The 14021-nt window shown below is 38.6% G+C and overlaps 1 protein-coding gene across 4 annotated transcripts; it reads left to right on the top strand.

Moving 5' to 3' along the window:
• Positions 1-941: 941 nt before the first annotated feature.
• LOC148408632 (prolyl 4-hydroxylase subunit alpha-2-like) lies at positions 942-14021 on the top strand. Of its 4 annotated transcripts, none has more exons than XM_088441621.1 (16): positions 942-1060; positions 3728-3827; positions 4138-4234; positions 5008-5159; positions 6146-6283; positions 6377-6616; positions 7511-7716; positions 7856-8032; positions 8133-8203; positions 8850-8949; positions 9209-9262; positions 9624-9647; positions 9742-9807; positions 10741-10809; positions 11406-11502; positions 13302-14021. In XM_088441621.1, the coding sequence occupies exons 2-16, from the start codon at positions 3746-3748 to the stop codon at positions 13370-13372; spliced, it is 1644 nt and encodes a 547-aa protein (XP_088297747.1). In that variant the 5' UTR covers positions 942-1060; positions 3728-3745; the 3' UTR covers positions 13373-14021. The 4 variants fall into 4 exon arrangements, with proteins under 4 accessions (XP_088297747.1, XP_088297746.1, XP_088297749.1 ...); XM_088441620.1 differs by having other exon boundaries at positions 9624-9683; XM_088441623.1 differs by lacking the exon at positions 9624-9647.

Below are 14021 nucleotides of genomic sequence, written 5' to 3'. Positions count from 1 at the left end.
ATTACAAGCCCGGTGTTTGTTTTTCTTTTTTTCTTGTTTCTCATTGTAAACCGTTACATTCATTCCAGGCCAATAATTATTGTAAAGCATGTGACTATTATTCCGTACTTCAATGAAGTCAAGTGGCCAAAAATGAAAAGTGGGCAAAAGAAAGAAAGAAAGAAAGAAAGAAAGAAAGAAAGAAAGAAAGAAAGAAAGAAAGAAAGAAAGAAAGAAAGAAAGAAAGAAAGAAAAATGATTAGCGCTTAAATGTAAAATGTAGCGTTGGGTCCTTGCTGCCATGGAGACACAAGATACACACTGTAAACGTGACCGACTGCATGTACCCTACTACCGTAATTGCAATAATAGGCTGAAAAGAAGTCTGTATTCTGGGAATCTTGAGTAATTTTGTTAAAAAAAAAAAACAGCTCAGCATAAACGACAGCAGTGGTCACTCATCCTAATGTTAGCAACATTCTTATTTCCAGCATAGTGGAGGAAAATGTACAATCAGCACAAAAGCTCTACTGTATACTCTACATTTTTCATCTTGCTATGATTTTGATGCTCCTAGGTTAGTGTTCCAAATCAATTTACATGTATTCGTAATTATTGTTTTTTTTTCTTCAGTTTTTTACTGCTTATTATGGGGGACTATTACAAAAAAATACCAGAGAAGCACTGCTTTATAAGTCGAGCAATATGAATCATCACCTTAACATCACTTTCAATCTTATATTTCCGACTCTTGCTCTCACTCTAGTTCACATTTATCAGAGCTGAAACGTATTTTCACATTTCTATGTGAAAATGAGAGTAATCATTAAAGAGGAGCAGACGAGAGGTCATTGGCAGGTATTTTTTAATTTTACGAGGGGCTATAAATGCAACACCGAAAAATTCAATCGCCAGACATTGTTGCGCAGCTATTATGGGTTTTACGGCTTGTTCCAGGAGGTTCTGTACGTGGCACCGACCACTCTCGCACCCGTTGTCCGTCCTCTTCACCCCAAGGTGCCAAACTATTGCGTTCACATTTTATAGCGTGACACCTATTTCCGAAACGCAAGAGAAGAAGGTAAGGTCGCACACATTATTATCTCCAAACGCCGTAGGTCGCCGCTCTTTTCTTTTCTGTTTTGCTCTTGTTTGATTGCGAACATGCTGGCGTGATTTCCTACTACGAGGTCCAACTGGGGGCTTACAAGCCTGGGAACTGGAGTTCGTGTCGCAGCAAGAATATCGAATCACGTTGACGTTTGTTATTCACCTGTCTGTTTGTTTCAACGTTTTGGTTTGCATCGTGCAAGGAAACACAAGAAAGATCTCCGTGGCATGTTTTATTTGACCAAAAATAAACTTTGAAAGAATTTGCTCTAGAGTAACACAACATGCACATATAATGCATCTTTTGTCAGGGGCACGTCTTACCACAGTACACATCTATATTTGGAACTCAAATACTGCTGTTGTCGTTTTACAAGTAACTTAAAAAAAAGATAAAGAAAAACTCATTTGACCCAAACAAGCTGCCGCGTCTCGAATCTAGAAACTACTATCGTTGTGCCGTCATATACGGGTGGTCTTTGAACACGTCACAGAAAAATGCCAAATTTTATCCTTTTTTTTTCAATTAAAACTTTTAGGACACATGGGATTTTTAATAGGATGTCATAATATATTAAGACAAAACGAAAATGTCATTTTTCTTTTTAGGGAATGTAAATATTTCGTCTGTGCATGCCGAGTGATAATTGTTTAACTTGGGACAGTTTTATAAATCTTGGTGTTTACATACCACTAGTTGTGTTCTGGCAAGCTCTAACAAGTGTGCATGGGTGTTCGTCTCCAAGTGGATACCCTCATCAGATTAAAAAAAATGTGAGCAGAGAAATGATTCAGTATTTCAGTATTTATCTCCCGGTGGCGAATAAATAATCAGTTCAAACTTAAAGTCAATTCTTCGATGGTCTTCTTCTGTCCTCTTTTGTTTGCCAAAAGATAGCTGCCGATGTTCTGGAAAAAAAAGGTACAGAAAATAACATTTTGAAATGCTACTTCAAAGAATAATAAAGTTTGATTGTAGGCAGTATACGAAGTGTACACAAATTATAATTTGCCTCATCGCCTGACAGAAAGGTTGGACATTGCAGTTTTTTAAAATAACTACATTACTCAGATCATCTACAATTGCTTGCTAGATTGGTGGATTTTTCCAATGTTTGATGAATTCAAGTTATAAAAAAAAAAGCATTTAATTTGGCCCTTACATCTTCTTGTTTTCCTTTATGGGACATCAGAAGAAACACTTTGGACAACACACACTTTTTCGATTGCAAGTTTTAGCGAATGTCATGTAACAATGACACGTTGTTTCACTTAACTAAGCTTATCTCATCACATTTTTCCCTCTGAACAAAACCAAAACCTCTGAAAACCAGTCCTCCACACATGGCATCCAGATTGGATTCTTCAAATCCAGTTCTATGCGATCATCTTTTAATCGTAAAACTTGCATAGCAATGCAAAGCGATAAGGCAAAAATACATCTGTAATAGCATGTTTCCAAAAATACAGCTGTTTGGCATTTCCTCCCTTAACTTCTTATATCCTGCTTTGTTCTGACATCTGTCAGAAAACATGCATTAGAAGCAGGATTTCAAAACAGCAGAACACTTGTCAGGAATGTGTATGGGAAAGAAAGACAAACTGCACAATAAAAGGAGAGTTATTAGATTCTCTGACATTCATTATGCAAATTTATAAGCGCAGCTTTGAAAAGAACAAAAAAAGTATGCACTTAGTTCAGAATAACTTGAAGAAATCCCTCATAAACGCTCCCTAAAACAAAGCTACGCTTGTGGTTCTATAAATAGTCATTTTAAAAGCGGTCTTGTGTCCGAGCATGACCGCTAGTGTTCTGCTTTTATTGCCCAGGCAAGTCCGTGTATACTCTAGCTAGCAAAGCAGCCGCAAAGTAGCATGCATGATTAACCAATGGGTATTTTTGGGGGAAAATAATTCCAAGTTTTTCCACAATATGCGTCAGGTAGGGCTGCTCTATGAGTTCAACGCTAACATGTCATGGAATCCAGTGAGCTCCTCTTTGTTTATGCATGTGTGTTTTTATTTATCCGTTTTTAGCAGTAAAAAGTGAATATTATGTCTAATTAGTTTGATAACAGTGTTTGTTTTCCATGTACACTTGACACCTTTAAAAAAGACTTTTTCCACTTGCTGGCAACTGAAAATCACCTGTGCTCAAGGCTCAGGTAACGACCAATCACAACTCACCTGTTAGTCATGTGATGTCATTTTCAGTCAACAAGTGGGAAAATGTGTTTTTAAATGTATTACCGGTGATTGTACATGAAAAATAATGTTATGTTGATGTTTTAATTTAATCAAAATTATAATCGGTTTGCTTACTTGGAGAACAGAATAAATCTGAGAACATTTAGGTGCAGAAATTCAGAGAATTTAGAACATTTCAGGTCTAAATATTTGATTTAAAAAAAAAAAAAGATGAATGGTTGCACTTCTTATGGACTTAATTGTCCATGAAAAAAAAGAAAAGTAGCTCTCATAGCAGCAGTTTGGTTGCACTTCTTATGGATTTTTTGTCCATGAAAAAAAAGAAAAGTAGCTCCCATAGCAGCAGTTATGAAAAAATAAAACAAAACCTACAAATACTTATACATTATTTAGTACTGTAAATCTTTTTTTTTTTTTTTTGTCTCTGTAGGTTACTGATTGAGACAAAATGAAGGCCTTCTTATTTCATGCTTCCTGGATTCTGCTATGCTGCTGCTGGCAAACGCAAGCAGAAATCTTCACCTCCATAGGTGGGTTCACACATCACGTGGTTACGCTGAACGCAGCAATCATTTTTCCTTCTTGCCTGGTCATTGGTCAGTTCCGATATGACGCTCCCAAAGCAGATCCGTTTGTTCTTCCTCTTCCTGGCAACAGCAGTCAATTTATCATGGTTGACCAATCCCATGGAATTGTCCTCTTCTATGCACCAGCAAGTTATTTTGCACAATGAATGACTTCCACACTGCATCAAAGCCTCAAAAGATGATGGCCCTTGGCTGTTCTCTGTTATGAGATTCAATCCAAACTGAAAACGTGTACGTGTTCTCGTGTCTGCAGGCCAGATGACGGACCTCCTATACACAGAGAAAGAGCTGGTTCATTCTCTCAGAGAGTATATAAAAGCAGAGGAGTCAAAGCTGGCTGAGGTCAAAAGGTAATGTACGATTCATAAGTAATAGATATTAAGAACACTAAGTGATGATGATGATGATTATGATGATGATGAGTTGGCAGTGGCAGGTCAGGGCATGGTAGTGACAGCTGGAATTTAGGCTTTTATTGCTGCTACATTTTTGTGCTGTAAAAACAAGACATATCACTGAAATAACCAGTGGGAAAACATCTGTTTGGTTTTAGGCAGTGGTTGTCAATTTTTTTTTTTTCAATGATGGACCCCCTGTGATTTTTTTTTTTTTTCCAGGCAGTTAACCCAAGAAAGTATTTTTATATGAAATTAAAACAGTGCTTAGTCATCTGAGTCCGGTTTATTCAACTTTAGATTTACGTCTGCTGTTCTATCTTTCTGGGTCTTTTTGAAGATAGGGGGTGATACGTCATCTGTTTTATGTCAGAATCAGGAATGACAATGCACATCCTTTTAAAACTCAACAAAATCAACTAGCCACCAGGGGGCAATCCACTTCTAAAGCAAATCTGTGTATCTGTTCAACGTTCCAATTTACGGAACAACTATGCAATAGAACCGAAAAGATGTGAATCAAGGGCTGTGATCAAAAAGACTTTAAAAAATATAGTATTAAAATTATAAAATGATTTTAAATAAGTTTAATAAGATCTTGCTTCGTAAATATCTGAAGTTACGTCCTGCGGCTTTTCCGATGGGGAAAAACAAAAACAAAAAACGTTTTCATGCAAATATTGTGAAAGCAACTTTGTTGTAATGCTAAGGTTTTACTTTGTCTTAAGCTGGGCCAGGAAGCTGGATGACCTGACCAGAGTGTCCACGTCTGACCCAGAAAGTTATCTGGCTCACCCTGTGAATGCCTACAAGCTCATGAAGAGACTCAACAGCGAGTGGTCTCAGCTGGAGAGCCTGGTCCTGCAGAACCCGGCAGACGGTAGGAAATTGCTCTTTATAAACAATGAAATAACTGATAGTGACAGTGAAAGCAATATTTTCATTCCAGTGTTTACCATCAGGTAGAAAATCTCCAAACTTGCGCAGTATGAGTACATTGAGTAGAAGTGGATTGGAATCTAAATGATAACAATCTCTGCTCCCCAGATGATGCGAGACAGGAACCAAAGCTGTAACGTGACAGCTGCAGCTGTTGCTTATCTGACAATTTGCCCATGTTTGTTGTGTGCACGGGTGTGTTTATGTCTCGAACTGTGAGGAAGATAAACGGAGGGAAGGGATGTATTTTGTTTAATTCCGAATATCTGGTTACAGTCCTCCAAAGGACAGGAATAGTGTAAGTAAAATAGAAACATACAGTAAGTAGTCAGGTCGAGTCAAATTTATTTAGTAAATAGCCCTTGACAAGACATATTTATGTCTAGTCCAAACATTCATTCTCAGGCAGGCGCTTGTTTTTTTATTTTTCCCAAAAGAGGATTTGAAAATGGGTATATATGGAAAAAGTCTTAAATATCTTAGCTATCTTCATGTATTAATTTTACAGGGAAATAGGTGTGCAATTGGAATATACCAATGTCTCTTTATAAAATTTTCAGACATAAGCCTGACTTGTTGAAAAATCATCACATTATTTATTAAAAAAATCAACTTCTACTGCAGGGATTTTCATTTATAACCATATCTATTGCAGATTTGTCTATTTTTCTTAATCTCTTCCCCTGCCCCCCATAAACGAGGGAACACTAAAGTCATTTTATATTAATAGTATCATATAATACAATATAGTAATTAATATAGAATATAATAATAGTACTCTAATATTCTTCGAGCCTAGAACATTGCAGAATTCAGTCCTACATTTGTAACTTAAGTAAATAAAATAAATATCAATCGCCGTCAATACTTCTTATCACGATTATTCAAACACAACACTCAATTTTTCTTTCTTTATGCTTTGTCCAGGGTTTATTTCTAACATGACCGTGCACAGACAATACTTTCCCGATGAGGAGGACGAGAAGGGTGCAGCCAAGGCACTGATGCGTCTCCAGGACACTTATAATCTTGATTCAGAGGACTTTTCCAAAGGGAGGCTTCCAGGTGATTAAGGAGAGAGCTGAATGAAGTTTGCAAGGTGGGGCCTTTAAATGGGAGCAAATAGGTCATCTCAACTGTCTGTAATTGTGGACCCAGGTATGCATCCCAACGCCGTGCTAACGGTGGACGATTGCTTTGACATGGGCAAAACTGCTTATAACGAGGGCGACTATTACCACGCCGTGCTGTGGGTACAGCAAGCCTTGAAGCAACTGGACGCCGGCGAGGAAGCGGCGGTTTCCAAAGCTGCCATTTTGGACTACCTCAGCTATTCCGTTTACCAAATGGGAGACCTGCCTCGCGCCATCGAGCTGACGCGCCGGCTGGTGGCCATTGGTAAGAGATGACTAGATGTAGAAAAATCTGTTTTAGAGCAACTCGTGTTGACAACTTATGCAGGCCTGAGTATGGGGCAGTTCTTCTGCTTCCGCTATAATTAGGTTTTGGGCGGGATACAACCACAGGGTGTGGCCCAGCCCATGAATGAGCTCTTGGCTTTAATTTAGGCCCATTGTCAGGGTCTGCGGTGAATACTGCCCGAAATATTGTAAAGCCAGATATATGTTTTTTTTTGTTTTTGCCAAATGACAGACTTTCACAGTGGTATTAATTGTAAACCATGTATAATCAGTTAGGAAATTTCTACTGAGCATGTGAGAACTAAAAAAATATAACTCATGTAATTTCTCCCTCACAATGCTAGACGCTATGCTAGCTTGCTACAAAGCCATATGGACTTTATATATGTCATGTGAGTCAATGCACAGTAACAACAAGACGCAAAACAAGCGTTTAGGTGCACATCAGGCTTTCTACGGAGGTCCGGCGAGAACCACGTTCAGCCGGAGAGCAAAAAGCTTTGAACAGCAAATTTTTATCACAATACATATGTGACGTGTCACCGGTGCAGTGTTTCTCAACCTATATCAATCCTAGAAACATATTTTACATGATCAATTGTACGAGACACCAAACAAAATGCGCAACAAGTATATATATACTGAAATAATGACGCTTACAGATTTACTTATTCACTACCTATTTAACACAAAGATACTATTCTTTTTTTATGAACTGCAGTGGACCTGCACAGTTGAATTGTACCGATGGATTTTGTCTGTTGCCATCTATGGCGGTGAATGAGTTAAATGTTCTGCCAATCAATAGATATTACAGGGATAGGAATATTTGATTGATTTCTGTTCTAATTCAATTTCCTTGTGCCGGCAGAGCCCAGCCACCAGAGGGCAGGAGGAAACTTGCGTTATTTTGAGAAGCTGCTCCTCAAAATGCAGAGTGAGCAGCGGGATGAGGAGCAGACAATGGAGCCTGCCTCAGAGGAGCCCATCCAGCTGGGAACCTATGTCAGACCCAAAGACCATCTGCCAGAGAGAGAGATCTATGAGGCTCTATGTCGAGGGGAGCGGGGTGGAATGGTAAGGCATTCTTTCTGCCTTTTTGGGGGAATTGCCCCCCATTTCTCAGTAATTAAAGTGTACTCACAAGGGGCCCCTTAATAAATCAATCCTGAGCACCTCGCACACACATTATCGTTTGATGTTGCAATTTCATCAGACCGAAGCAAGGCGCAGCCGGTTGTTCTGCCGCTACCAGGATGGAAACCGGAATCCTCGTCTGCTGCTGCAGCCCATGAAGGAGGAGGACGAGTGGGACAGCCCACACATTGTACGCTACCTGGAAGCCCTTTCCGACTATGAGATTGAGAGGATTAAAGAGATGGCCAAACCCAGGGTGAGCCGGCGGAAAATACACCAAGGAAAACAAAGCACGTGGTTTTGGAGTATTTGTTATGATGACAGAAAAATGTACTGAATTTTGTTTTGTTTTTAAGCTTGCCAGAGCTACAGTCCGGGACCCCAAAACAGGAGTATTGACCACAGCTAACTACAGAGTCTCAAAAAGGTGAACCAATTTGGTCTAAACCCCCCCCCCCCCCCCCCCCCCCGCCTTTTTTTTTTTAAATGACATCATAAAAGAATCAATGGGGAAAAAGCACTTGGGAGGTGGAAATTCCAGCAGATGATTAAAAAGTAAAATTTCAAAATGCAACGATTCTGACACTTCTATGTGATTGCAGCTGGACCTGCGACATTTTGTGTACAAAAATAATCATTGTCCGAATTTTGCACCATATAAAAGAGTCACTACACTTTTTGAATAGGATTTATGACATTGATTTTTCTGCAATTTTTGCAACATTCCGTTGGGCGGCAAACAGAAAATTCTTTGACTTGTTTCACATTACGACAGTAGGTGGCGGTAGAGACCAGTTAATGTCTATGTTTTAAAGTGTCGTCATGTCACAGACTCCAAAGACAGCATACCATTTTTATTTTTTTTGTGGGTGTTAATAAATGTAACCTACATATATATTTGGATAGAATTGATGCAACTGAACAATTATGAGTGATTGAAGCAAAAAATATTCATAAATAACTTTATCATGCCTTTGAAAGCATTTTCAAAATCAGGAAGAAAAAAAATTCATTGTTATAGTTTGCAAAGTGTGTGCACAAGGGTTAAATATACTATGTTTACATTCAATAAGCGCCTGGTTGGAAGAAGAAGATGGGCCGGTCATTGCCAGAGTCAATCAGAGGATACAGGATATCACAGGACTAACGGTGGACACAGCAGAGTTATTACAGGTAATCTAACTTTATTGATATGGTTCTTGAAAACAGCCATTGCCGCATACAAAATGCTGTTCAAGGGTAATGTCAATCATGCCATAACAAACTGTAAACAGTAAGTTAGTTACACAAATGAAACCAAGAAATTCAATAAAACAATAAATAAATTCGGATAAAATGAAATAAAAAAAAAAAAGATGCGACAATGCCGATATCATATTGAGTTCCCGCTAAATTGTCTGTTTTAAAAACGTCTCTTTCATTGGCCGAACAGGTGGCTAACTATGGCGTCGGAGGACAGTACGAGCCACATTTTGACTTTTCCAGGGTGAGTTCACATAAAGTGTATATCTGTTTTTCTACGTGTGCGTTTTTTTTGTATTGTGTGTGTTGTATCTGGCGTGCGTGACGTTCATGTGATCTGGCTGTATGTACTCTGCGCAGCTGTTTGGACTTATTCCACATAGCCGGTCATGTCAGGACAACCACATTATTAATGTCATGTAGATCCTATTTTAAATGGAAGTATTCCAAGCATTTGAAAGCAATCTAGAGATCACCTTTGCTTTGATTTAAAAAAAACAAAAAAAAACTTATACGATAGCATTCGGAGTGTAGTCGCTACACTTTGTGGCAGGCTCCTCATGCAAGTCTTGCTAATAAGTTAAAGTTATAAACATCTGTTGCAGCGTCCTTTTGACAGCAACCTCAAGGTGGATGGAAATAGACTTGCCACTTTCCTTAATTACGTAAGTACATGTGTAATGTCTTCACTGTGTATTTTACCCTTGAATTTTATCTTTGTAGAAAGATGAGCCAGATGCTTTCAAAAGATTAGGCACTGGAAATCGTGTGGCAACTTTTTTGAACTATGTAAGTACGTGCATCCAATCGCCGCTGATTGAGGGAGAGGTTGTGGAAGTGCTCACCGAATGCTTCGTCTTTCTTTGCCTTTGCGGACCAGCGCCTAAACTCGGCTTCAATCTCGAACTTGAATTGATTGACGGATTAAGAATTCGGTCATCAATGGGGTGTATCTCTCTCAAGAAATGTCAAATTGTGAGGAACTGCAGGGTGTTATTCTGTCAATCACTTCCGGTACTTATTGTAAAGAGTTTTTTGGCCACCCCACCCTCCCATGAACATGCTGATATACTATTACTCAATGGGAACTGTAAAACACTATTGCATGACGTGCTTGTATTGTTTTTTTGTGGGTTTTTTTTTTTTTTTCCATTGAAGTGCATCTTCACAATGACACATTTATTTCAAAGGCATTCCAGCAATACGCTTCAAACGTCAAAAATGCAGAGAAGATCATTAATCATAACTAAAGAAAAATGTAGCAAACAAAGCACAAGGCTACGATGCCTGATATTTATTGTATGAATTTATGAAGATTCACGATCATTAACTCAATACTTGCGAGAGAATAAATCTACTTCAATTAGGCTCCATCATTCAGTCATACATTTTAAAATGGCCATGAGTGTGTGTTGAGTTCTAAATTTTCCATTATACATGAGATTGAATGTAATAATAAGAGGGTGTGTGCATTTGTGCAATTATATCATCTGATATTACTTCCCCTCTTGGAATGATTTGTCTTTTTTATTTCAATGACGTTTATGGATTATTGGTCATATGAATGGTCAGGAAGGTTTTTGAGTTATTTTTAAATGTTTTTTTTAAACCTTCTTTTAAAACTATACCTTCTTTTAAAACTAGCATTTTATCTTCTGTTATATATATGATTTATGTTGTTGTTGTTTTTTTTTTTTAATCATATATTTTGTTTATCTGCAGATGAGTGACGTTGAAGCAGGAGGCGCCACAGTCTTCCCTGACTTTGGAGCTGTAATCCAGCCCAAAAAGGTATTTACAACATTTCTGTGTGATTTTTATAACTCGAAGTGTTTTGGAATACAAATTCAAAACTAATATAAACGTGTTACTAGCTCGTAGGTATAAAAAAAGGCTCCACTTTTTAGAATGAAGGAATGAAACATACATACTGTGTAACTAATGGCAACATTACGAAAGTAAATTAAATGGCACTGCGTCACTGGCATTAGCGGTACTGATACACGACATTTTCAGAATTTAATCTCTGCTTTGTATTAAATGAAAACTATGAAAGCCGTTGTTATTAATGAACTGAATTCCAGTAGTGCTTACAGTAACTCTAGGAATATTTTGGCCTCACTATGTTTTTTGTTTGAGAAATGTACTGACTGATCGATGCCAGAGCTCTGTCTGTACTGAAAAGACATTTGGAAAATACATCCCAGTTGGCAGCAAAATATGGACATTATCTTCATTGTCTCACTTGACCTGCAGATGTTGGACTGTTTTATACGCTTCCAGTGCAGCAAGGAACCATACAGTTCCAAGTTCCTACTTCCCGCCCACACGTGCTTAAATCTGTGAATGCTGAAAGTTCTCATGAATTTTTTTTGATTGCATCATAGGGGACAGCCGTGTTCTGGTATAACCTTTTCAAAAGTGGGGAAGGAGACTACAGGACCAGGCATGCAGCTTGTCCTGTCTTAGTAGGAAGCAAATGGGGTGAGTAAAGTTTTAGCCTAATCATAATAATAATAATAATTCCATCACATTTTTTTTACTATTGGAACCTACTTGAGCTTTATGATGACAAAAAATATTTATGTGACGCAATGGAAAGTTACGAAGGACCCTTGCCATCAGCTTGGGAGTGCGTGACTCACACATGTTCTTTTGTGTGAACACTATGGAGACTTTTTGTGACATGATTGCGTTAGTCCCTCAGCCAAGAACATTTGTGCAATGTTGTCACCTGGGTATTTGCACCTGTGACTTCACGCTGCGCAATGGACAGTGTATGCAAAGTTTGAATTTCAATGGTTATGTTCAGTGACGTAAAATGATAAGCCCACCGCTTTGTGGCCAGAATCAAACAAACAACTTTGGTCTTTTACTTTATATTTTTCAGAGCTGGGCAATTTACATTTTTTGGCTGTTCCGTCATTCGTCAGAGCCCCGCCCCCTTTTTGTCACCGTCGGTCCGTCATTTTTTCAAGCTAGACGAAATTGTAATCGTCGGGCCGTCGCTGTATTTTTGCCCAAACTTCCGCCGCCACTAGAGGGCGACATTTGACTTTTTTGTCGTGTTTTTCCGGTTCGTCATTCGTCTGGCGCTGGTCTACCTCTGTCTGCACTCATACTTAATGTTTTTTCTGTAATCTGTACAGTCAATGTTTTTTTTTAAATTATTTTTCCTAGCTAACCATAACCAGCACACAACAAGTGTTGCTTCATGTTCCATTTAATATGCTCTTAATTTGAAAAACAAAACGTATAGTTACTGTCACCAAGGTCCAACATGAGTACAGTCCCATAAACATATATATGAATCCGGTGGTATTTCTCACATTTCGGAATAAAATTACCATTAGATGTGATCTCATCTTTTCCAAAATCACACAGATGAAAAAAACAATGTCTGCTTAAACTAAAAACATCCAGGTATTTATAGGTTTTCATATTTTCACGGATAACATACAAACAGTGTCAGAAATGGGAGGAATAATTGACTCAACCATAGTTGGTCGCTGTCCCACTGGGGGCAATAACTTTAACCAGATGCTTCTTATAGTTGTAGATTAGTTTGGCGCATCGATCAGGATCAATCTTGGTCCGTCCCTCTCTCCAAAACTGCAGCAGTTCGCTCAGGTTCTTGGGATGTCTGGCCTGAATCATTCGCTTTGATGTCATGCAAGCATCTCAATGGGGTTCAAGTCAGGACTTGGCCTTCAGATGTTGATTTACCTCTGTGTTTTGGATCATTGTCCTGTTGTAGCATCCGTCCTGTTTTTAGCTATATCTGTCCAGCAGACAGCCTCAGGTTTTCCTGCAAAACGTCATGGTAAACCTTTAAATTCACGCTTCCATAAAGTTGCAAGTTGTCCAGGCCCTGAGGCAGCAAAACAGGCCCAGACCATGTTGCCGTCTCCACCACGCATTAAAGTGGGAATGAAGTTTTGATGTTGGTGAGCTCTTTTGAGCAAGGGATGAAATTAGATTTTGTGATACCTGCAGAAAAACTGTGAAAATCTCAAGTACACCCCGAAATGTGTTTATGTACGCCCAGGGGTATTTGTACCCCCATTTGAGAATGAATAGAAGACCGCAAAACAATACATTTGTCACCTCTTCTTACTCAGAACAAATTTATCACTCCATCGGGTATAATAACAAAAAGCCTCAACAGACCCCTGTTCTAATGCGAGGTTCTTGTGATTATATAAACTAACAAATCATTCCAAAAGTGTGTATCCACTGTGCAATTTAAACATTTTTGACCGGATTTGTTTTTTATTTTCTAGTGTCAAACAAGTGGATTCACGAGCGAGGGCAGGAATTCTTGAGACCCTGCGGCTTAACAGAAGTGGACTGAACATTCACCCCCGACCTGAACATTCTGCAAATACACATCCATTACATTTTGAAACATCCATACACAATACATTATGTTGATCATCTTGTCAGCTTCAACTAACATTTTTAATCATCTGAAATGTATACATAAGTGGCTGGAGAGCCAAAGAAAATCCCCACACCTTTGCAAATCGTATCGACTTGCCATCACTGATTGGAAATTCGAAGCCCTACTGTTGAGCTATATGTTATTTCAGCAGTGAACTTGTGTGAACACGCTGCACGCAGAAAACCCGCCGATAGGACTGCCAGCTGACTAACACATTGGGGAGCGGAAGAAATCATCTTGTGGGGAAAAAAGGGCTCAAATGCAAAATCAAACAGACTTTAATCTGCTCAGAAACAGACAATGGTTTGATTCTGTGTAGATTCTCTCTCATTCAGTTTTTAGTAATCAGCTAAGGTTAAATCATGGAAACTGGACTCCCTGGAATGTCATCATCTGATATTTAGAACTGAGGAAGGTGAAATGTCTTGATGCAAAATTTCCTGGCTTCCCCCAAGAGATGCTTTATTTATATAGTGTTTAAATTATTAAATCAGATTCTTTGCTTTTTCTACCAGATGACCATCAGGAAAGTCAATAAATGGTCTTTATTTTAAAATGT

This window comes from Hippichthys cyanospilos, chromosome 18 (assembly GCF_059441005.1).
Source record: "Hippichthys cyanospilos isolate Australia breed blue-spotted pipefish chromosome 18, RoL_Hcya_1.0, whole genome shotgun sequence".
NCBI lineage: Eukaryota > Metazoa > Chordata > Actinopteri > Syngnathiformes > Syngnathidae > Hippichthys > Hippichthys cyanospilos.
Note: the sequence above shows the minus strand (reverse complement) of the source record. Positions and strands in the feature narration are given on the sequence as shown.